The 23831-nt window shown below is 32.8% G+C and overlaps 2 protein-coding genes across 5 annotated transcripts; one reads left to right on the forward strand and one right to left on the reverse strand.

Annotated features, from left to right (window-relative positions):
• Positions 1 to 4581: 4581 nt before the first annotated feature.
• On the forward strand, positions 4582 to 14077 carry LOC141713218 (diacylglycerol kinase 7-like). The gene is made up of 12 exons (XM_074516531.1): positions 4582 to 5045; positions 6753 to 6875; positions 7044 to 7181; positions 7250 to 7335; positions 8538 to 8631; positions 9308 to 9383; positions 10217 to 10299; positions 10380 to 10450; positions 11874 to 11951; positions 12687 to 12774; positions 13464 to 13580; positions 13740 to 14077. Exons 1-12 carry the CDS (start codon positions 4734 to 4736, stop codon positions 13896 to 13898), a joined length of 1425 nt encoding a protein of 474 aa, XP_074372632.1. The 5' UTR covers positions 4582 to 4733; the 3' UTR covers positions 13899 to 14077.
• Positions 14078 to 14244: 167 nt separating this feature from the next.
• On the reverse strand, positions 14245 to 16672 carry LOC141713217 (glutamate receptor 2.2-like). 4 transcript variants are annotated; one of them, XM_074516530.1, is made up of 4 exons: positions 16200 to 16672; positions 14968 to 16116; positions 14724 to 14825; positions 14245 to 14564 (listed from the first exon to the last, which is right to left on the reverse strand). In XM_074516530.1, exons 1-4 carry the CDS (start codon positions 16477 to 16479, stop codon positions 14500 to 14502), a joined length of 1596 nt encoding a protein of 531 aa, XP_074372631.1. In that variant the 5' UTR covers positions 16480 to 16672; the 3' UTR covers positions 14245 to 14499. The 4 variants fall into 4 exon arrangements, 2 of the variants coding, with proteins under 2 accessions (XP_074372631.1, XP_074372630.1); XM_074516529.1 differs by having other exon boundaries at positions 14256 to 14584; positions 16200 to 16670; XR_012571893.1 differs by having other exon boundaries at positions 14265 to 14584; positions 14972 to 16116; positions 16200 to 16668.
• Between the last annotated feature and the right edge of the window lie 7159 nt (positions 16673 to 23831).

Genomic DNA, 23831 nt, shown 5'->3' on the forward strand with positions numbered 1-23831 from the left:
AATATGAAATTATTTACATGAGATTTATAAAAAATCACAAGGGAGAAAAGAGGTGGTCAACCATGCCTAAAAGATAAAATTTATAGGCGTCGTTCACAGAATGTCTCCTAGGTGGGGGTGACCCATACCACGCTTAGGAGACACAATTCTTAGGCGTGGTTCATAAGTTGCGTCCTAGGGGGGGTGACCCACGCCTAGGATGGATGAAGGAATGAAGGTCCAAACCACGCCTAGGAATCATAATTCCTAGGCATGGTTCACAAGTTACTTCCTAGGCGGGGGTGACCCGCACCTAGAATTTATTGAGGCATGAAAGCCAACCACGCCTAAGAGACATAATTCCTAGGCGTGGTTAAAAAGTTGCTTCCTAGGCGGAGGTGACCCACACCTAGGATTTATAGAGGCATGAAAGCCAACCTCGCCTAGGAGACATAATTCCTAGGCGTGGTTCACAAGTTATCTCCTAGGCGGGGGGTGACCCACGCCTAGGAAGTATGGGGAGGAAGCCAACAGCGCCTAGGAGACAATGTGCATGGGTGTTGTTGGTAACATATCTCCTAGGCGGGGGTGACCCACGTTTAGGATGCATGACACCATAAAAGCCCATTTTCTGATTATTTAACTAATCAGAAAATGGGCTAAAATCAGAAAAATTGCTACAAATTCCAAAAAATAGGGAAAAATAAGCAAAAAATCCCAGAAACTTAGGGAAGCCCGTAGGGATGGATTCCAAGGGGAGAATCGTTGTAAATATGTAGGTCGCTCCACATTTTACGGTAAAAACGATAACCATGAAAGGTATAAACTTTAAATTCTGCGAAATCTTTGCAAGGTTTCGCAAAAGTTGGGGGGCAAATGATAGGGAATAAAATAAACGTTAATTACGTCATTAATGTTGCATCTAGGACTGCAAGGCCCATTAAAGAAGGCCATATATATGACATTCAGACCAAAAAGGTTAACGCATTGATCAGGCCTGATGGAACAAAGAAGGCCCAATAGCCCTAAATATTTATTAATTCCGTAATTAATAAATAGGGAGGATTAACAACTTATTAAGGGGGCGTTTGGTTCATCTCGGGGAAACGGAATGGAATCGAGAAAGGGAAAGGAGGAGAAAGGAAAGTAAAGACCCAGAATTGTTTTACGTGTTTGGTTCAGATTCGGAAACGGAATGAAAATTTACATGATTACATTTATTTTTGATTTTTTAATATTAAACAATATCAATATAGTCGAATATATTTATATTATAATAGTATAATATATTAACATTATAATAAATAAACAAATTTAATTATTTAATAGCACAATTAACTTTTTTAATAAATTAACATATAAATTTATATCAAAAATATTTTTAATTTATAAAAACTAAATTATAAATCATTTTTAATTTTTAAAATTAATTTTGCATACTGATGTATTTTTTTGGTCCAAGATTTAAATTATAATTGAAATAAGAAAATAAAAGTGGGAAAGGGTGTTCAAATACCTAGTGGGAGGTGGGGAATAGAGTTTGAGGAATAAGAGGTAAACATACAACTAAAAAAGGGGAAAGGGAATGATTGTTTTTACTAAACAAACATCAACAAAGGGAATGACCCCAATTCTTTCCCTTTCCCTTTGTTGAATACCTTGTACCAAACGCCCCTAAATGAGTCCAATCAGTAATGTAACTCTATGGAAGATAGCCTAGAGGGCACCTAAACCAACAAAGAGTCTGATTCCTTTATTATAGGACTTCAAAGTCTATCCAAATTCTGAGACTTGTCCCCCAAGTGTCATAACCCTAGTCCAATTCAAGGACTCCCAACATCTATATAAGGGGTCTCACCCCTCCTATCAAAACTACATTTTTTTGCTTGATTATCTAATTCACAGAGATATGTAGGCATCTTGTAAAGGCAGAGTTAAACTACAAAACACGAGAGCAGCCAGTAAAGGCCTTGAGCTCCCGAACCCTAGTAATAAATACTACTTAGTTTTTTTATCCATATTACTATCTATTACTATTATATAAAAGACGCAACATTGAAAGTTTTGGTACGTTACCTGTTTTTTGGGACACGCTGAATTTACTGAATTACCCTTATTTTACTTAAAAGTTTTATTAGCCTTAGTAATCGAATTATAATAGAAAAAAATTGTTTTCAACTATAACACGTTACCTTTTTTATTTTTCTCACTTAAAATAACTCTTTTAAATATTACGAGCAAGTTTATTTAATAAAATAGAATACTTATATTATAACCACTAATAACTACTAAATTACATTTTTCAGATACTTAACGGTTTATTTTATTTAATTATTGTTTTACTTAAAGATTTTATTAAACTCTTTGACTTTAGCAATTTATAAATTCTTAATTGCTTTACATAAACAACTTAGCATTTTCATCATTATTCATCGACAACGCCAACAATCTCATCTCATTGTTTAAGACAATGCAAAAATCCTTTGTTCTTAAAACAATGCAAAAGTCAAAACCATCTGCATCTCTAACCAGTAATCGTCGCAGATATATTTTGTACGGGTCCACAGTAAAAAATATTTATTTTATATAATTTTTGCTATTAATGTAAGGACAAATATACTTAAAGTAATCATTATCTTACAATTCATTTACATAAACAAGATAAAAAAATATTTAATTTTTGAAGTCAAAATATTTATCTATCTATATTATTATATTAAATACGAAACTTTACGGTCCTTACTTCAATTACATAATTGCCCTTTCTTAAAAAAATTAATATTTTACTCAATTGTCCTTACTTAATTAATATCTAACTAATTACCTTTATAAGTAAAATACGTTGCCTTTTTTATTTTCACCAACTAAGACAACTCTTTCTCTACAAATATTTTAGACAATTCTTTTTAATATATTTTTTTTTAAGTAAAACATGTTATCTTTTTTATTTTCTCCAAATAAAATATATCTTTCTCTAAAAATATTATGAACAATTCTTTTAAATATACGCTTATTATCTATCTATCAGCCTATCTATCTTATATACTATCTATACTATACTATAATAACCAGAATGAGTTATAATTTGGTTCAACGGTTATTTCTTAATTTTGGTTATTAAAGAAAATAAATCAATAGTGTTATATATGTGCTAAACTACTAATTTGTTAACTACTAGATATAGTCTACTTATCCTACTAAAATACGACCACAACGTATCCTATTATAAAAATAAATAAATAGTGTTATACATCCGCTAAAATACTAAATTGTTAACTTATTAGACGGAGTCTACTTATTCTACTAAAATTATCCTATTATTGTTATTATAAATTTAAAATTATTATATATTTACAAAAATATTAAAAAAATTAGAATATGTCAGGATAAATAAAATTTTTAAATATTAACAAGAATCTGTATATCACACGGGATTTAAGTTAGTCTTAAGATAATGTCATAGTAGCTTATATTGTCAATATCTAGCCAAATCTTCCTATTTACTAATTTTATTTCATTCTTAGATTTCCATTGATTATCCTTGATTGGCATTTCTCACTTATTTTTATCTATTAATTCTCTTTACTTATTTTTCATATTTTACCTATTTACAACATTGCACAATATATGTAAATTAATTTTAAATTTCCTTAATAAATAAATAAAATTTAAATTGCTCCTAATTTTTAGATATTTGTGTGAGATTAATTTAGCTACATAAGTTATTATAATTAAATTTTGTAAAATGAAGATATTTGAATAACCACTACAAGTATAATAATTAATTTAATTATATCTTGTAAGTATATAATATTATTTTGATAAATATTTTGAATAATTAAAAAATTAAATTAACATATTATTCCTTTTAAATAAATAAAAAACTAAATAATCGGGCATCAGCCCGAAAAATAATCTCGTTCATATATAATATTACAAAATGGTAATATTCCGCCCGAACCCCCACGTGTGTGAAGCCATCCTCCAAATTCGGTTTGTTTTCTGAGTAGGGCTAGAGGTACCAAATTAAATACCAAAATTTGATCATAAATGACATGACAAGGATGACTTGGCAATTTGGAAAGATTTGATTGGGAGAATTTATGCGCATGCGGGGGAGTCCAGTATCCACTGTTATTAATTAAGTTGTACTCAATCAAATCATAACAAGTGACATTTGAGAACCATTTTGAATACCAATTTCGTACTCCTAGAATTATTCTTGTTTTCTAATATATTTTTTAGTTCAATCTTTTGTTCCTTTTTTTAAAAAAATGTCGTAATATATTATTATTTTTTAAATTTTTTTGAAGAATAATATGTAAAAATGACTCTTTTTAACATATCAAAGCACGTAAACAAGTGGCGCACACGCCAAACTACTGACGGCTGTAAAGAATAAGAAAACGCGGTCAACACAAAGTGGTCCGTATAGTAACAGGTAGCAGGAGATACATGAAGCTAGATTTACTGGATGTTAACCAATGTGTTTCACTGTTCTATTACAACACCAACCGTGTAATAATGTAGTAATAATAATACTAGGAGCATTACATAAGACACACAGACAACGTCACAAGTACAAGTATTCCAAACCCCCCCCCCCCATTTGTTTCTTTTTGTACACATAATAATATTTTAATGTCTGCCAACCATACACAAACATAAGCAATCCTCTTTAAATTAATACCTTATTATCCCAGATTGCCGCATTCGGCATATTTATTTTATTGAATACCGGTGTTTAGAGAGCTATGGATTCGCCCAACAGGGTGGCTGTACGGTCATCTTTGATTGATTCATTCAAGGCTTGCACACTTGCAGGAGCTCAGATTCCGAAAGAACAACTCAGGAGGAGGATTAGTATGCCCGAGTATTTACGTTTAGCTATTCGTTACGCCTGTGACAAAGAAAATATAGATGCGGCTGTGTCTCTTTTTGACAACAACGCTGCTGTACAACAAGCGCCTCAATCTCCGCTTGTTGTGTTTATTAATTCCAACAGTGGGGGACGTTTAGGTCCTCAGCTTAAACACAGGCTTCAGGACTTGATCACTCAAGAACAGGTCTATTTTCCCTTTTTTTTGTGTCTAGTTTTTTTTTCTATATATATATATATATATATGAGTACTGTGATTAGTGGCGGAACCATGATTTCAAATGACTTGAGATTCAATTAGTACTAATATTTCAAATGGGGTTTGTTAGATTTATGCTGGAGTCTAAGCTATGATAGGTGGTTTATTTTGTTGAAATGTTTTCTTATGTTTGTTTTATGTGGGGGTTCCAAGTTTTAAAACAATAAAGAGAGAGAATGAATCATAGGAAATGTGATACATATTTTACTTATAGATCTAAACTTGCCAAAAAAATATTCCTAGCAATGTGTTATGAATCTGATATCGGAATCTACTGTTACCCAATGCTTTTGTCTTGCAACACAAATCATGTACTGGTTAGGAACCTACTGACAGGAACATTTTTACTGGCTTCCATTATAATCTGCTTAAAACTTGATTATATAATATGATGCCAATCAATACGATGAAAAATAACTTATGAACTTAGCATGTCCTAAAGTTAGGCCACATCATATTGAAAAGAGCTGCCAAGGGAGATGAGATGGAAGGGAAACTCCTTCGTTTAGCCCAATTTGCTTCGCTCCCTGTTTCCACAATCCTAACAGGCTGTAAATGTCTTCGTTTTCTTTTGGAATAATCAAGTACACCTCTTAAATACATTTTGTATTTAATCTGCATTTCAGTCTTCAGTTTATACTAATTGAACTTCATGGCATATAAGAGAGCATCCTTCAGCTTTTATATTTGTTTTATGTTATCATATCTTTCTTCTGCTAAAAAGAGGACGCCTTCTTACTGAACCTTGAAATAATTTTAACTAGATTTATGTGCTTATAAAATATCAAAGCTTTTCCAACATCTCAAATTTCTAGGCTGATGGTTTGATTGTTTCGAAACAAGTGTGATTTAAGATATATAATAGCAGGATACAGGGGTTAGAGAAGTTTTGTCAGTTTGATCTCAGAGTTGTGATGCTTATATAAGCTACAGAAGTTTGTTAATCATGGATGATTTTTTTGAAGAAATATATGTTTTATACTTGAATCATACTTAAAGAACTTGCCTAGTAACTATTCATTGCACAAGTAGCTGGATTTGCTGTTATGCGTTGCTGCCATGAAGTAAATGCAAATCCAGAAGTCGGTAGTTACCCAAAATACATATCTGCAGCATTCAGCTAGTCAGGTAAGAGCTACAACAGAAATAGGGCTTGCAGTAAATTCAAGTGATCAGTTACCCGGACTTTTTGAAGCATGTCCAATTCTAGTGCTAACAAACATATAGCTATTGCTATGTTATAAAATCAAGAAGTGAATTGTAATGTCATGATAGAACTTGTAGTCCCATGAGTAGTTCTAAAACGACACCAAATGGATCTAAATTTAGCTATGTTTCAACTATCTAACCTCTAACTGCACAGTTATTTTTTTTAGTATTGCTTTAATTTTACATTTTCCTCCAATTTTCCACTCGTGTGCCTATGTGACAATTATAGCAACATCTGTACTTGGTTCTTTATTTAACACCAATTATAGCATCTTGCTATTTTTCATCCATGTTTGCGTTGCTATTATCGGATTTTTGGTTATTTGAACTCCATATTGTGATGACAAGATATGAAGATAACTAATCTTTGTTTGATTTTTATTCACTAGTAAAGTTCCTGATATTATAATATTTTTTGGCTTCCAGGTTTTCGATATTTCTGATGTGAAGCCTGATAAATTTATACAGTATGGGTTGGGTTGCCTGGAGAAGTTTGCTAGTCTTGGGGATACTTGTGCAAAAGAGACTCGTGAAAAATTGAGAATTGTGGTATGTAAAGTATTGTTTTTAAAGTTCACCGGATAAGATCCTCATTTCAATAGTAAAAGTTCACGTATTGGGAACTTATTTTAAAGTTGATATAAGTTATACTGGCTAATTATTTCTAAAAAATTTCAATAATTCTAGCACCAAAATTAACTTGCTAACCATTGACAGGTTGCTGGGGGTGATGGTTCTGTGGGCTGGGTCCTGGGCTGTCTCGGGGAGCTTTACAAACAAGGGAGAGAACCAGTTCCACCAACAGGAATTATTCCTCTTGGTACAGGAAATGACTTGTCTAGGACTTTTGGTTGGGTAGGACTTTCACATCTCAACTTCGTCAGATTTCATGATTTTTACTGAGATATACTTCGACTTTATAGGGTGGTTCATTTCCCTATAACTGGAAGTCTGCCATTAAAAGAACTCTTGACAGGGCTACCAATGGTCAAATACGTCGGCTCGATAGGTTAGTAGTTCGTCATATATGACTCCCTTTGTCAAACCACCGTTTCAAATTTCTTCCTTGCATTGGTTGGACATATTAATGAATCAATATATTATTGCACCAGAAAATATTTGCTCCTTGAACTCATCTGATAGAAATCTACAGATGCAAGCTTTTGTTTGAATTATAATTTTTAATTAGTAGATGTAATCATTCGATTTACTGTAAAGTCTATTCTGGATTCTATTACAGATGTAGAACTTGTTTTCACAAAGAGGGATTTAGCTCACTTAAAAAAAACAGGGATTTAGCTTTCTCTAATCAATATAGATGAGTTAACACATCAGGAAAATGGTGTGACAAACTGGGATTCAGAGTTTTTTTTTCTGGATAACTTATTTAGATTTCCATGTGGACTAATTTAAAGATGCCCACATCAGGACCTATTTTTTATAGTTTAATACTTTCCAGAACATCTTTTATAATAAATAATATCTTTTTGTACACAACCGGTTCGGTAAGACATTTTTTAGATAATGGTAATTAATATTTAAATCTCAACACTAGAGATTCGGGAGAACAGTATGCTTCGCTGCCCCCTTTAGGAATGAACATAAGTATTAACAATTTTGCTTTCATGTATCAAATGGTTGCTAAGCTGTTTCTAGGCGAATCCAGAAACAATTGCATAAACTAATTTCATGCATTAAATAGTTTATTCAAAATTTGAACATAGAAAATTGATTAGGAAAATAAAATTGCTTATTATTTACTTATATAAGGCAAATTAGGAATAGCAAGGATGCACAGATGTTCAACCTTGTACTATATTATTTGTAATCTCATTAAAATGCCAATTCTTTTCAGGAATCTTCAGAAAACTCAGTAAAGTTGACCCCAACAGAAAACACAATATCTGGACTAACTACTAAGCATAAAGTTCTCTTATACCACTACAACATATTAGCTGTGACAAACGTACACACCCTCTATAGGCAGTGTTCCAAGAATTTCTGTTTTATCATCTTTTTTTATGCTGTTATACTTATTGGTTCCATTTAATATGTCTTGCTCATTGGATTCAATTATAGCTTGTTTAATGTATGTGCTTCAGTTATCTGAAATCAAAGCCTGTTGGTATCAGATGTCCAAATTGCATAAGAAATCGATAATATGTCATCATTCAACAATTATTTTGAAATATCACTTTTGTATATATGCAGTTGGAATATTCGAATATTGATGCCAGCTGGAGAGGAGCTGGATGTTTCCTACTGTTTGAAACGCCAGCAACTGGAAGAGTTTTCTCATGGTCAGGTTGTGATTGTAATTCGTATTTATTTGCGTGACTAGTTAATATTCAACTTTTCCTGACTTTTCATTACCTTAATTATCATGGCAATATTACCTTGCTCCTCAATGAATAAATGGTCACCATCCAAATATTTAGTGATATTACCTTTCTCCTCCATGAATAAATTGTCACCATCCAAATATCGGACATGCAGACATGCATTCTCATACTAACTACCCATTAAATTGTTACCATTTATATATTACACACAGGCACAAACTGAAGTCTGTTTCTTCAAGATCACTTAAATGAATATGTATTTTGCGATGAAAAAGTGACACTCTGGATACAGTATACACATAATTATATTTATATTAGCTATAATTAGACATTAAAAGTAAATTATATGACTAAACAAGCCTTATCAGTTATAAGTGCAGATATTGCTTCTTAGTTCATCAAATGAACACAACATCAATGTAATTCTGTTTATTTGGTAAAACATGTTACTGCTAAGTGCTGAAATGTGCTAAATATTTTGATTTTCTTGTCTGATAATGCAATTTCAAAGAACATGTCAGTTTGTAATTAATTTTTCAGATGCATTTGCATGACATGTATTATACTAAATTTGAATGAAGCACGACATCAAGTTCATCTGTATTTTAAATTTGTTCAAACACAATGGGGATCTTGCAGGAACTAGAAGTTGGGGAGGACTTGCCTCTGAAACGTTCATGCTACGAAGGAGTCTTTTATAACTATTTTAGCGTAGGTATGCACCATGCAATTTTTTATTTTTGCTTTAATTTAATCAAAACATACTATTAATAAACTGATGGAGATATATAAATAATTATATTATCAGTGTCCTAGTAATATTTTGAAGTTTTTACTGGATTTTGTTTTATCACTTTTGGCATCTTGAAGAATAATTATTTGTTGGAGATCAGATGATATAAATATTGAACTACCCATCCTTATAGTCAGGGATCTTGGTGAGTCCATAAAATTTTCTTGTAAGCTAGTCTTTTGGACCGAACATGCACAACAACTTTAGCTTGACTAATCCTATTGGTCTTGGATCCAGTGAAACTTGAATGTCGAATATCGTCAAACTGATAATTTACCTTAAATTGAAGATACTCCTTTCCATCTGACTCCTATAGTCCTATGTCATAAACTTGGCAAAAATGTAGGGAAGGAATTTCCATCCTTGCAATGCCCTACCTTTACCAGTTTTACCAGTTGTTGCATCCAGTGTCTCCAAATTCTCATACTTTTTTACTATTATTTTTACATGGTTAATATATGAAATATCTAGATGCATGTAGCTTAAATATAAACAGGTAAATCAATATGACTCAAATCCTCTAGATTCCAGTGTAAATACCTTATGAAGCTTGGCAGTTTTTCTACTCAAAAACTGTAGCTCCAGAAACAATCTTCCATGCAAATCAAAATACTGGAAATGGGAGGCAGAAAATCAATATTTGTCAGAGAAAGTAGTTGTTGGCTACAAGCTTGTTTAATTTATATATTCATCTGATCTCTGATGATTTCAAGTCCTTTGTGCTAAATCTTTCTTTTCTTTTTGTTAAACTACAGGAATGGATGCCCGAGTTGCTTATGGGTTCCATCATTTGCGCAATGAAAAACCTTACCTTGCACAGGGTCCAGTTTCAAATAAGGTTTTGACTCCTCTCTTGTCTAGTACAAATAGTTGATCACAGAAGTGGTTTATACATATAGCAACCTTTCATCCTTGCAGTTGATATACTCAGGATACAGTTGCACACAGGGGTGGTTTTTCACGCCTTGTACATCAGATCCTAGTCTAAGGTAATTATTCTCTTTCTCTGATGATTTTTATAGGTTTAGTTTCTGGTAGCCTCAGCTTTGTTATCAGCAATCTTTCTTTCCACAAAGACTTTTGTAGGTCGTTGAACAGTTATATCTTTGTATTATTAACAAAAGTTCGTAATTATGTGATACCAAAAATGGAACACACCCTTTTATAAAAACATCTGCCTAGTAAAATAAAATTTTGTTTGTGTGCACACAAGGATACCTGTGCTTCTTTGAAAGGGTGGTATAAGAGAAAAGTTGCGCAATGCATTGAGTTGGCTACGACGAGTATAATTTATCACTTATAAGAAGGAATGTATTTAGGATTTTTTTTGACTAGTTAGGGCAAAAAAACATGTAGAATCATTTATCTAAATAAAATATTTTCTACTGTAAATTATCAATATAAATTGAATATACTCATTTCTTTCATAATTGTTCATACTGTGCATCCGTCCTGGTTGCATCAACATCTTTAGGAATTGTTTCTTTTGCAGTAATTGACCTTTCTGTAATGATTAATGTGTCCATTACTGAATATTACACCAAAACGTGTTCCTTAACACGAGTAATTTTTTTTCTTCACTTCTTATTCTTTGCAGCAATAGCACTTAAAGCTTCTATTCGATATATTTTATTTTCAGTAGTAGCACAACACATGGTGATCCGTTAATTTGTTTCGTTTCTCTTAGATTTTGGCTGTTGTTTTTTACATTTTTGTTCTTCTACTAGGTTGTACTAGTAGAGTGGCAACTACAGTAATTTTGACTCAAGTATGGAGACAAAGGTTAAAATATTAAAGAGAATACTTATTAATTATTATTAAAATATATAAATTTCAGTGAAGTGCTTAGGTATTAAAAGGGGCAAGCCCTATAGATCGGTCCTGCCTATGAGATTCTACCATGTAACTATTAAAATTTTACCTAATCGCCATAATATGGCACTAACACTGTACATTGTGCTACACGCATTAATAAGCGGGTCCTTTGACTTGCCTAATGCTATAGATCATAGCTTTTGTTTCTCTTCATTATACTATACCCAAGTTAGCGTTGCATGGATATATTTCAGTTTGATTTTTAGATATTCTTTATGTGGGATGCACACACAGATGTTTTTTATTTTACTTCCTGCCCAACATGATTTCCATTGTTTGCTCCCCTTTATATATACATACACCTCAAAAACTCTATACCTGATTGTTGAATTAACAAATTTTATCTTCAATCTCTAAGCTTACCACAGATTCACTTTTACCGATCAAGCAACCTAATGATATTGTACTTTATGTGACTTCTATCTAATTAAATTTGGATGATGCCACTTTTTACCAAACCTAGAAGGTAGAGTTTCTTATATATGTACTCCAGAAAGTATCTATAACCTATTTTTAATGACAACTTTATGGATACAGGGGACTAAATAATATTTTAAGGATGCACATTAAACGGGCCAACTGCTCAGAATGGGAGCAGATTTCTATCCCTTCCAGGTTGATAAAAATTTCAGACTTATTTTTTTCCTTGAAAGTTACATACTGCTGCTATCCTCTGTTTCAGCACTTCTTCTTCTGCTTGTTCTTTTTTTATTTTTGAGAGCAAAGTACACTTTATGTACTTACTCTTAGGCTGTTAGACCATTTGGGATACTCACATTCAAAAACTGTCAATTGAAATACCCACCCTTCAAAAAACTTGCAAAGTACCCTTTTCCGTCAAATCCGTGTAACACCGTCACTGGAGTCAGGGGCATTTCAGTCTTTTCATGGGTAAAACTCATAACCCATGAAAAGACTGAAATGCCCCTGACTCCACTGACGGTGTTACACTGATTTGACGGAAAAGGATACTTTGCAAGTTTTTTGGAGGGTAGGTATTTCAAGTGACAATTTTTGAATGTGAGTATCTCAAGTGGTCTGACAGCCTTAGTGTAAGTACACAAAGTGTATTTTGCTCTATTTTTAAATAAGGTTAATCACAAGAAATTTAAATACTTGCACACACATTTGCCTCCACTATGGCTCTATCCCTCGACCTCCGGTAACTAAGGACGATGGATATCCACTATGCTAAGCATTGTAGATCTGTTTCAGCACTTGTATGTGCAATCTGTGTATTCATTGAAGTTCTATATTCTGTTTCATCTTCTCATATACAACAGGTATCTATAAAATCATATAGTTCTGCTGGAGTGATTCTAAATTTATTGGCTGGTTGTTCTTTTGCAGTGTTAGATCCGTGGTTGCTTTAAATCTACGTAATTATGCAGGGGGAAGACATCCCTGGGGTAATCTGAAGCCAGAGTATATGGAAAAGGTAGGCATAGTTATCATCTTTGAGTATATTTGAAAGTAGGTATTCTTTTCCCCGGCCAATACTGTCTGTGAACTCTTTCCACCATGTAACTTAAAAATTGAAGTTTCTCTTGGTTGTTTAAGAGTTGATAATATGAAAATTACCAGATGAAGTTTTGAACAAGTTATTGATGATAGACAAACATGTCCCTAGCCTGTCTAGCAAGCTTTACAGCAGCAATGAAATTGGTATTTGGTTATGAAGAAGTTTTTAGGAGTAACCCAGTAGTTAATTGGCAAGGGTTTACATGATGGATTCACTTGGAGCTCCTCCATTTATTGACGTGCTTTGTAAATTGTAATTTATTTTGACCCTATACTTCCCTTGCATCGACGCAGAAGGGAAATGGAAAGGAAGATGTACAAAAAGACGAATTATACCTTGACTTATTTTATTTTTTTCCTCGGATTTTTGAGAACTAACATCACTATATGGTTAAGTAGCTTTTCATAACCCATTTATCTATTGCTCGTAAAAGTCGTAAACACTTGTCCATCACTCATTTGTCACATTCATCTTTATTCAGGTGTTTTTTGTTGGGATGTGATCTTATTGCATAGAAACTTAATCATGCAGTCACTTAAATGGCTTTCAATGTTTATTTGTGATGTGTATATATATCTGTCTTATAAAATTCATTGTTATTTCAGAGAGGTTTTGTTGAGGCCTGTCCTGATGATGGTTTGCTAGAAATTTTTGGCCTCAAACAAGGATGGCATGCATCTTTTGTCTTGGTTGAAATCATTTCAGCCAAACACCTTGCACAGGTGATTTAGAGCATATTTCTTGTGATAAGAATTCACCAAGGATGTAGATCCAAAACATATTGAGAAATAAATCTTGCTTTATTCTTGAAGTTCATAACTTAAAATTGTTCTGTATTAACGTTTGCTAATATATTCCAATTACGACTGAGTTATCCCCAGGCTGCAGCAATTCGGTTTGAATTTAGAGGTGGAGAGTGGAAAGAAGGTTTTATGCAAATTGATGGGGAGCCGTGGAAACAACCTATAAGCAAGAATTCCACAACTGTAGTGGAGATTAAGCGAGTGCCATTACAATCAACTGTGATTGACGGGGAATAATTATCATTTATCCTATTAATTTAACAAAAGCTGATTGATTTATGTACAAAGAATTGCTTAATCAGAGAGACACTGGTAAATTAGCAGGCGTTAAGTGAAAGTGTTTTTTCTGAAATTCATTATTTATAACCTAAATTTCTAGAAGTAAGATTAATGTAGTAGGGTGATGCGTGTTTAGATTCTGTGATGTACATGAACATATTTATGTAACTTGATTTATTTGAGGGGATTTTTTATATATTGGAAATGTGTTTTTAGTGGTGGGAAGTTTTTGGTTTTACGTGTAACATCTTTGATTTGGATTTTGGTTCCGAAGTAAAAGTATGCAGATTACAGTTTGATTTAATGGAGCCCAAAATGGAGGGCGCAACATGTATGAGCTTCGCAGAGAAGATCCAAAATAAAACTATAATCGAAGTGAAGTGGCTATACATGAATATTAGGTTGTAAATAATTCAGACAACCCGGGTACCTAAATTTGGAGGCAAATGATGAACATAGCATGCATCTCATTTATGTATCCAATAAACAAGTACCCAACAGTTGCTTATGTAGATGTATCCGCGAATTTGATTATCCATAATCCCCAATTCACCAATGATCAGTATCGGTAATTTTGGTGGATTCGTCTATTTGGACGATCTCTATTCCAAATGTTCCTTCTTGCTGTTGATGGGAGAGGAGACCTGTTGAAAATGCTTCAAGATTTATAAATAAGAAGAATCTGAACAGCAATCAGTCATTTTTATGTACGTTATAGAAGGTCAATGCATGCATGAGATCAGGAAGATGTATGATAAACTGATGATGAAGAAGGGTACTTACCCAACACGAATCCAACGGTGTAGTAGATATAATTAGTTATTTTAAGCCTTGCCTTGATGATGTTGATCCAATCTGTGAGCATATGTTCCCTCAGAGCCGCCTCTGTCATTTACCAAAGGAAAAAAAATTCAGCTTCAACCTTGGATGATAATGAATTCAGAGCCATTTTTGCAAAATACAAGTAGCATTATATTTTCTTCTACTGCATTTAAAAATGTCATCAGATCTGTTTTATTGGGAACACCTACTCTTAGCTTCAGGTCCATTCCGGGTATGTCCCATCCCCTGGGCTTTTGTGTGGAATCTCCGGGCCAGATGATTGGTTTGAGAACATTCCTGTCATAATTTGGATAAACTACAGCTCCATGATCTTCTTCCTCAGCTGCACTAGATATTTTTCGGCTGAAGCCTCTTCTTGGTGTCCAGTATCCAACAGTTCTGTCACCGTTTCCAATTATGTTGATTATTTCAAAAGCTGGAGCCTCTAATTTCCCGTGCTTCAACTTAAATTCTCCGCTTAATCCTATAAACCTTGTTTTCAAGATTTCTTCAACAAGTCTTGTGCCTGTTTCTGAGATTCTGAACTGTGTGATAGCAGGGTTTGGTGTATTTAATTTTTCATTGCTCCTCTTCACTTGTTGGAACTGGATCTTCTCTGCTGCCGTGGCTAATGCCCAAACTATGTCGTATGCCCGCAAACATGTAATAAAGTCGCCATCAACTTTTTCACTATAATTTTGTTTATTTTTATCCCATCTGATTTTGAAGTTTTCCAGGTTTTTGGATTTGGGTATGTAAGGCCTCATGCCTAAAACACCTTCCATTGACTCAACAGTTGTAGCATCCAAGGAGCCTATTGAATTGGATAAAGCATCGGTGATGATCCATGCAGTTCCTTTGCTCATCATTCCTACCTCTTGTGCAAGAGAAAATAGGCGAGAAGTGAGGTCATGACAAGTCACGTGAACAAGAAATACCCGAGTTTGCATGCTCCTCAAGTGGCGCATCTCTTTCTTGATGTGTGATGCACTGGAAGAAATTGAGATTGCACTCACATATGAAATCTGAACACTTGCTTGCTTAAATGTATGGGTAAGAGAAGGGATGAAACCGTTGCCAAACTGTTCTTCCATGTCCTCTTCATAAATTACTACAAGGTCATGCCATCCAAGTTCCTTGACAAGGAAAGCGATGCCTTCTAGTTCAAAGGAATCCGGCACTGCAGTTGGAATGAAATAAGGAGTTGGTGAAGGCCAAAGGGATGAACTTGTCTCAGAAAATGAGATGATTGGCACGTGAGATTTCCCTCCAATTCCAGCGACCAATCTAGCTTGGTTGGAGGTTTGTGGCCCAATTATTGCATCCACTTGTTCCTCATAAACCAACTCCGAAGCTGCATTAATGAAAACAAGTGAGATAAACAATCAGAAAAATAACCAGCTAGCTACTTAAAAATTAATCAACGACTCGGATCACCTGATGAAGCTGCAGAAGGAACATCATTGGAATTTTTATGGTGTAAAGCCAACCTCGTAGAATAATGAGGATATGTAGTGTAGAAATCGGAGAATGCCATGGATATGCAAGAGTTGGCAATGATACCAGTAGATGAACCAAAATCAAGAATTAAACCAATATCAATGACAATTTGGTTATTCGAGTCTGCAGAAGTTATATCAGTTTGGGCTGAGACGAAGTCGAAGATAATAATACTATTGATCAGCAAAGAGCAGAGGTATAATCTGAAGAACCCCATCACAGTCAAATAATTTGGCGTAACAAAGAATATTGTGTTCCATTTTTTGGGAGGGGGTAGACATATAGTAGGCTAGAAGTGAATTGTAGTACAGGTTGCTGTCATGGTTGAAAGAGTCTCTGATATTTAACAAAACACTCCTCCAATTACAGCCATCCATTTCATCTGCAAACCTTGAATTACAAGAAACATATACTAAGTTATACTTGTCTATTGGAGGTATTGACTAGAACATTAAAATCTAGATTAAGAATTAAAGAATGAGAAACTTATAGCCACTGGTAACATTAAAATCTAGATCAAGAATTAAAGAATGAAAAACTTATAGCGACTTGTGTGATTTCCAGGAAGCTGCCAATGTATAGCACTCTGGAGAAAGTTAAGTTAGGTCCTCAAGTCTTGGAGCCTAACTTTTCTAATTACTTAAATGAAACCAGTTTCTTTATTCTAAAAAGTATAAATTATCTAAGAAAATAATTTATCAGCTTGAGTAAACTACACCCAACATCTAAAATTAAACTTAAGTACAGTAAACAGTTGTGAGAATTGTGATCATCACTACCATAATACATTCTAATATTCTATATTCAGTAGCAAATTTTATTTGCAAAATTATGATATTTCCAAAGTTATTTACGAAAATGCAGCTTTTCTGCCTGCAACTAGATGTAACTTTGGACGGTTTTGGGCAACTCCATCAACTAAACTAAATGTAATCTCTAATGGAAACAACATGAACCTCCAATATAATTAAAAAACTAGATACAACTAGTTGTATATCTGATTAATTTTAATTGTACCGTACTTTTGCAAATATCTTCAAAAGATAAAATCGTAAAAAAATTTGTAAAAAATAGTATTTTTTATAACAATTTATTATTTAGTTAGAGGAACATGTTTTATTATTTTGACGAATGGAATTTAGACTCTTTTCCTATAATTTCACATGGTGCTCCGTGCCTCCCATTAATTTTAAACAACATAGCTGTCGAATAATGAATATTTAAAAATAGAACAATAATCAATTTGTACTATTCAATTAGGCTAAAAAAATTATACAAATGATTCATGATAAATCAAAAATAAAATAAGAAAATATTTAGAACAGCTAAAATAAAATAATATGTACTTTAGTTCGGGTTAACATAAATTTTAACTATTGATACATAAAACTTTATCATTAATCAGTGTTTAAGTAAATTGATACATAAAATTTTGGGTTTTTTTCATAAATATTCAAGTTTTACAATTTTTTTGTAAAAATACTGTCATTTTTTTAAACCAATTACAAAAATACTACCTTTCAAAAAATATTTGCAAAAATACGGAGGTTGCATTTGCAACCATATCTGCAACTGATAGCAAACATATATGCAACCACAAATGCAAATTTGAAAAAATCTGTTGAAAAAATAAGTTGCAAGTGGTTGCAAATGAGTGCACCTACGGGGCCGATACTAATATCACAAATTCAAACATGAAATCAACAAGAAGGGTTTAATGTCATGAGTAACACAGTGTCTGGCTAGAAAAATTAGAAAATTCAGTGAATTAAAACAAACGCCTCCAAACAAAAAAACTGAACCCGAAAAAATCACAGAATGTCAAGAATCATCAGAACTATAGTGACAATTGTACACAATTAAAACATACAAAAAAGCAACAACATTACAACAACAACAACAACCATTACGCCACCCGTCGCGGCCCTGGCCGAAGAAAAGAGGTGGTGGATTGAGGGTGGAGGTGGTGGAGGAGGTGGATTCGAGGGCGAAGATGGTGAAGGTAACGGAGGTGGTGGATTGGGGGGTGTAGGTGGTGGATTCGGGGATGGAGGCGGCGGATGTGGTGATAAAGTATGAAGAGAAGAGAGAAAAATAAGATTTTATTATAATAAGACTTGTTATTGATTACAATAGAAGAGGGGCTTATATAGCCAACAACCCTACATAATAAAAGAAAATATCCTAACAAGGAAACTATTATAATAATGAAACTATCCAATAATATAATATAATTATATATGTTAACATCCCCCCTCAAACTCACGATGTTGAATCGGGAGTTTGCCAACCAAGAGACGGAGCCACGTAACCAAACAAATCCAAAACTGCAACACCAAATTTAAGAGAATCCAAACAAACCAAAAAACTTCCAAACAAATCCAAAGACGCAACAACAAAAGAGAATGCAACAAAAAAAGAGAAATCGTCCAAAGACGCAGCAACCCAAGAGAAAACAAAGCAATCAAATCACCAAAATAACAAATCTGCAACCATAAAAAATAATACCAAAACTGTATGCGAAACTGAATCCTAATAAAAAACCAAACTCCATAATCAGCCTAATACAAACTCCAAATAACTGAATCTAAGTCAACAAACTGTATCCAATCCTCAACCAAACTGTATCCAATCCTCAACCAAACTGTATCCCAATTCAAATTGAATCCAAATCGAATAAAATTCATGTGCCTAGAGCACCAAATAAACTAAACCAATCCCCGTGACGGGCCAATGTGCCTAGAGTACCAAATAAACTAAACAAGGGCCAATGTGCCTATAACACCAAATAAACTAAACAATCCATTGCAGGGCCAATGTGCCTAGAGCACCAAATATACTAAACCAATGTGCCTAGAGCACCAAATAACCTACACCAATGCCGCGAAGGGCCAATGTGCCTAGAGCACCAGATAAAATAAAATAAAAAAAGCGGAGAAGTATACAGATGTGCCTAGGGCTACCCCATCATCAACACGAGAAAAAGAAAGGAAGATGAGAGTGAAAGAAGAAAAAAATAATATTATCAAGGATCCAATATCATCAAAGCGAGACCGAGAGTGTGTATTAGAGTTCCAACCAAAATCAGCAGAAAAATTATACGAGAGTCTTAACCAAAACTAGCAGAAAAGTTGTATGACCCACGAGAAATCCAACCAAATCGAAGATGAAAAAAATAGTCATTATTAAAACTCAAAATCATCCAAGAAAAAAAGAAAATAACCGATTTGAATAAGAAGAAGATGAGAATAAATAATAATTAGAACACATGTTTTAAATCTAACATGCGAAACCCAACCTGATATAATTCATTATCAACCTATCCCGGATCGAATCATAACTCTTGATACCATGATAAAGTATATAGAAGAAAGAGAAGAGAGAAAATTAGGATTTTATTATAATATGACTTGTTCTTGATTAAAATAGAAGAGGGGCTTATATAGCCAACAACCATACATAATAAAGGAAAATATCCTAAAAAGAAAACTATTATAATAATGAAACTATCCAATAATATAATATAATTATATATGTTAACAGTAGAGGCGGTGGATTTGGGGGTGGAAGTGGCGGAGGAGGCGGCGGAGAAGGGGGGTTAGGGGGGTTTGGGGGTGGTGGTGGTGGAGGGAGGATGTGGTGGAGGAAGATGAGGTGAGATAGGATGAGGATGATAATAAGAGTAGAGGGATTGTATTTTTGCAATTTAATTGTGTGTATTTTAAAAATTTGCAAGACTTTTAATAAGGTAGTAGAGTTGCAAATAAATACATCAAAATTGGTATATTTGTCAATTTTCCTAAAATTTTACTATTGATCCGGGTTTAAACAAATTAAACAAACATAAATATGAATATAGTTAGCTGAACTTGATTGATTAATAGACTAAAGATAATTCATACACTGTTGATCTTAGTTAAAATTTATCCTTTAATTAAAAAAATGTAATTATCTTTTATAAAAATGCATATAAATATAAATAAAATTATAAATTTTAATCATTACATTATTTTTTAAAACTGAAATATCACTATCTTATACACCTATGTGTATTTATAATTATTATCAAATCATATTAATAAAATTTCAAAAAAAATAAATTTTAAACCTTGAAATTTTTACTTCAAATTAAATTCTAAAAATTATATAATATTAAAAAACAATCCGTGCATAGCACGAGTTTTAGGCCGGTATATATATAGTTCCAATCAATAGAGAACTTTTTATATGGAGAACTAGAGAGAACCATCATCTCTACCATTCATTTTTTAAACTTCCAGGATTAAACAAAAAACCCTGTGGCATTTTTGTAATTGAATAAAACTTTAAGCCTAATTTAGATTAAATCAAATTACATCCACCACATCTTGTAACTGTACAGACATTTACTCACAAACTACACACACAGCCATTGTAATATTAAGAGGAAGAAAGCGAGAGAAAGAAAAACACGAGTGATCGAAGAAAAATAGTAAGAAATCGACGATTTGAGCTTTATAATTGATGATTCGAGCTTCAAAAATGATGATTTTAGATTCTTAATTTATTTCTACTCTGTAATTTCTTTTTTCAGGTTGATTCAAAGAAAAAAATCATCTTAAATGAAGTTTAATCCAATATGCAGTTTTTTAAATGTTCTATACTATTTTTTAACTTTCTACAGTATAATGTAATTTGTTTGTAGCTTTTTATAGTTGTTGATTTGTGTTTGTGCTTGTTTTATTGCTTCCACAGATGAAAGTCAATTTTTGTCCTATTTTTCTACACGGAAATATTGATTCTACAAAGGAACAGATATTGTATTTGTATTTTTAATTTTGATTCTCCGTACAAGCATATTAATGTGTTTTTAGTGTTTTTAATTTTCTGTAATTTTATATATCTTCTACAATAGCATCAAATGACTATTTTACATATGTGAACTAGATCTGACTTATAATAATGTGTATATGTTGTTGTAAATATGGATTCTATTGTAGATTAAAAAAACCTAATTATACATAGTATGTATCTGTTGCTTGCTCCGTGATTTAGTCGATTGGAAATCCTGAGTTTAATACAATGGAACCATGTGATGCTAATAATTCTAGAGTATAAATTTGTGATTTTTTTAAAAATATATAGGAGAAGCATTATTCTTAAAACAAGATATATGTTTAGTCTTGTGGTTCTATATTAGAAGTATAGAAGTATATTTATGTGTTTTTGGATTTTGATTCAATTATAGTTTACAGAACTCAGTGATTCGTTTTAGAATATAAAACTAATTCTATCTACAATAGAAGCATTATTCCTAAAAAAGAAAGAATCATTTTTAGTGTTATGTGATGTGTAAAATTATAATACCGCAAGTGCACGGTGTCTGTTGTTAGCATATACAGGCAAGTATGGGTCGTATCCACAAGGAGACTGTTTCAAGGATTTTAATTCAACTACTACAAGTTGTTTCTGGATTGAATCGAGTGTTGTTAATTTCTAGCTAACTAAGTAATGCAAATTTAATGTGATTAAAATCAAATAAATAAAGTCCAGGGCAATATAGGTTCACCATGCTTACACCAAAACATTCACAAAAATATAATAATTTATTGGGTCGAGTAATAAAAGTAATGGTTAATCTCTCTCAAGCATTAACACCTTCAGAAATCCAATTATGCTCTCGCACTAATCCTCAGTTCTGCTAATCGTATGTGTGCCTCTAGTGAGTAAAATCTTTTGATCTATTACTCCTATTTGTATACAATTAATCTACGATATTGGCCAATTACATAGATTAAACAATAAAGCATATCAATTAGAATCACTCTTTACCCATTAAACTACTAACAAATCAAAGAATTATCATGGTGCAATCATGGCTTCCCTTAAGCCCTAGAATAAGACTACTCACTCATATTAGCAATAAAAACAACAAGAACAATGATGAAAGTCATAGGAGATATATGCTAATAAATAAGAAGAGATAAAAATACCTTAACTTTTTATAAAGGAGGAACAATCGATCCAAGTTAAATCCAAGTGCATACAATAGAAGAGATGAAGAAGCCAAAACCCTAGCTATGTGTAAAATGTATGTATCTATTTTTCTCTCCAAGCTGATGATAAAAACTAATAATAAAACTAAAAACCACCCCTGATAATAATATCTGATCCTCTTTCTAATATTAACAGTATTTTCAATGTTGCAATAATAATACAAAAAGAATTTTATAATAGGGTAGGAATTTAATATAAATTCGTAGCTGTTTTTGCTCCCCAATTTCTGGGCTCTTTCGGTAAGAATTTGCTTTTGGGCCCATCTTTGAATTAATGGAAATCTTGCAAGCTTCGCGTGGACCGTAAGATCATCAAAAATGGATTTATGGATCTGTAGATATAGCCTAAACAGTATTTGCAGTTCGTATAGCCAAATAATACGAATTTTCTTCTATTTTCACTCCAAAATAGGTATTTTTGCTCCAAATCCTTCCAAGTCAAGGATTCTTTATTTCCTACAATTAAACATTAAAATCTATTAAATAAATATCCAAATCAATGTAAAATATAATTAATATAGGAATAAAATCATCTAAAATATACATAAAAATATATTCTATCAAACATCCCCACACTAAGCATTTGCACGTCCTTGAGCAAATAAATAAAATAAAAACTAAGTCCTAACTAAATAACACCATTTTCGTAGATGACATGATTGCATTGGGCATATGCAACAAGCCGTTAAACCCCTAAGTAGCCTTAGTAGGACGAGTGTTGTCTCGTGAAGGTTTATAGTGAATTTACCTACAAAATTCATTTTTCTTTTCTGCCAAGTCTCAAGCATGCAACATATCATAGTACTTCCACACATGTAAAACACAATTACACAATTTTGACAGTCTTTCTAATTCGTACATCATTTGTACACAACAATCCAAGTACACACACATTGTCTAAATAAATAAAAATAACATGAAACAGTCATCAAAGTCGCCTTTAGTAAGTAACATGCTATGAATATGAAAGCTCACATAACTCTTAAGTCTCAAGCATGCAACATATCATAGTACTCCACACATGTAAAACACAATTACACAATTTTGACAGTCTTTCTAATTCGTACATCATTTGTACACAACAATCCAAGTACACACACATTGTCTAAATAAATAAAAATAACATGAAACAGTCATCAAAGTCGCCTTTAGTAAGTAACATGCTATGAATATGAAAGCTCGCATAACTCTTAAGTCACGCAAGGTTAAGTGTATTTGCTCAAGTTCAATCAATGAAGTTACGTGCTACCATAAGCTTGGTTGTCCACCAAATCTTCACTACTTCGAATATATGCATGCACAAATCAAAAGGTCTTTGTCAAATGTTGTAATGTGGCTAATGCGAAGGGAAGGATATCAAGAAAAAGGCTCACAAGTGGGTAACTTGACAAACTAATAGAGCATAATGATCATTTTTAATTAAGCACTCAATATGAAATCATATCATGCAAAAGCTGAGCGAACTCTTACAATCAATAAGTCTAAGCACATATAACCATGTACTTTCCCACTTCATATTGTACAAACCAATGAA

Source organism: Apium graveolens, chromosome 3 (assembly GCF_009905375.1).
Source record: "Apium graveolens cultivar Ventura chromosome 3, ASM990537v1, whole genome shotgun sequence".
Lineage (NCBI taxonomy): Eukaryota > Viridiplantae > Streptophyta > Magnoliopsida > Apiales > Apiaceae > Apium > Apium graveolens.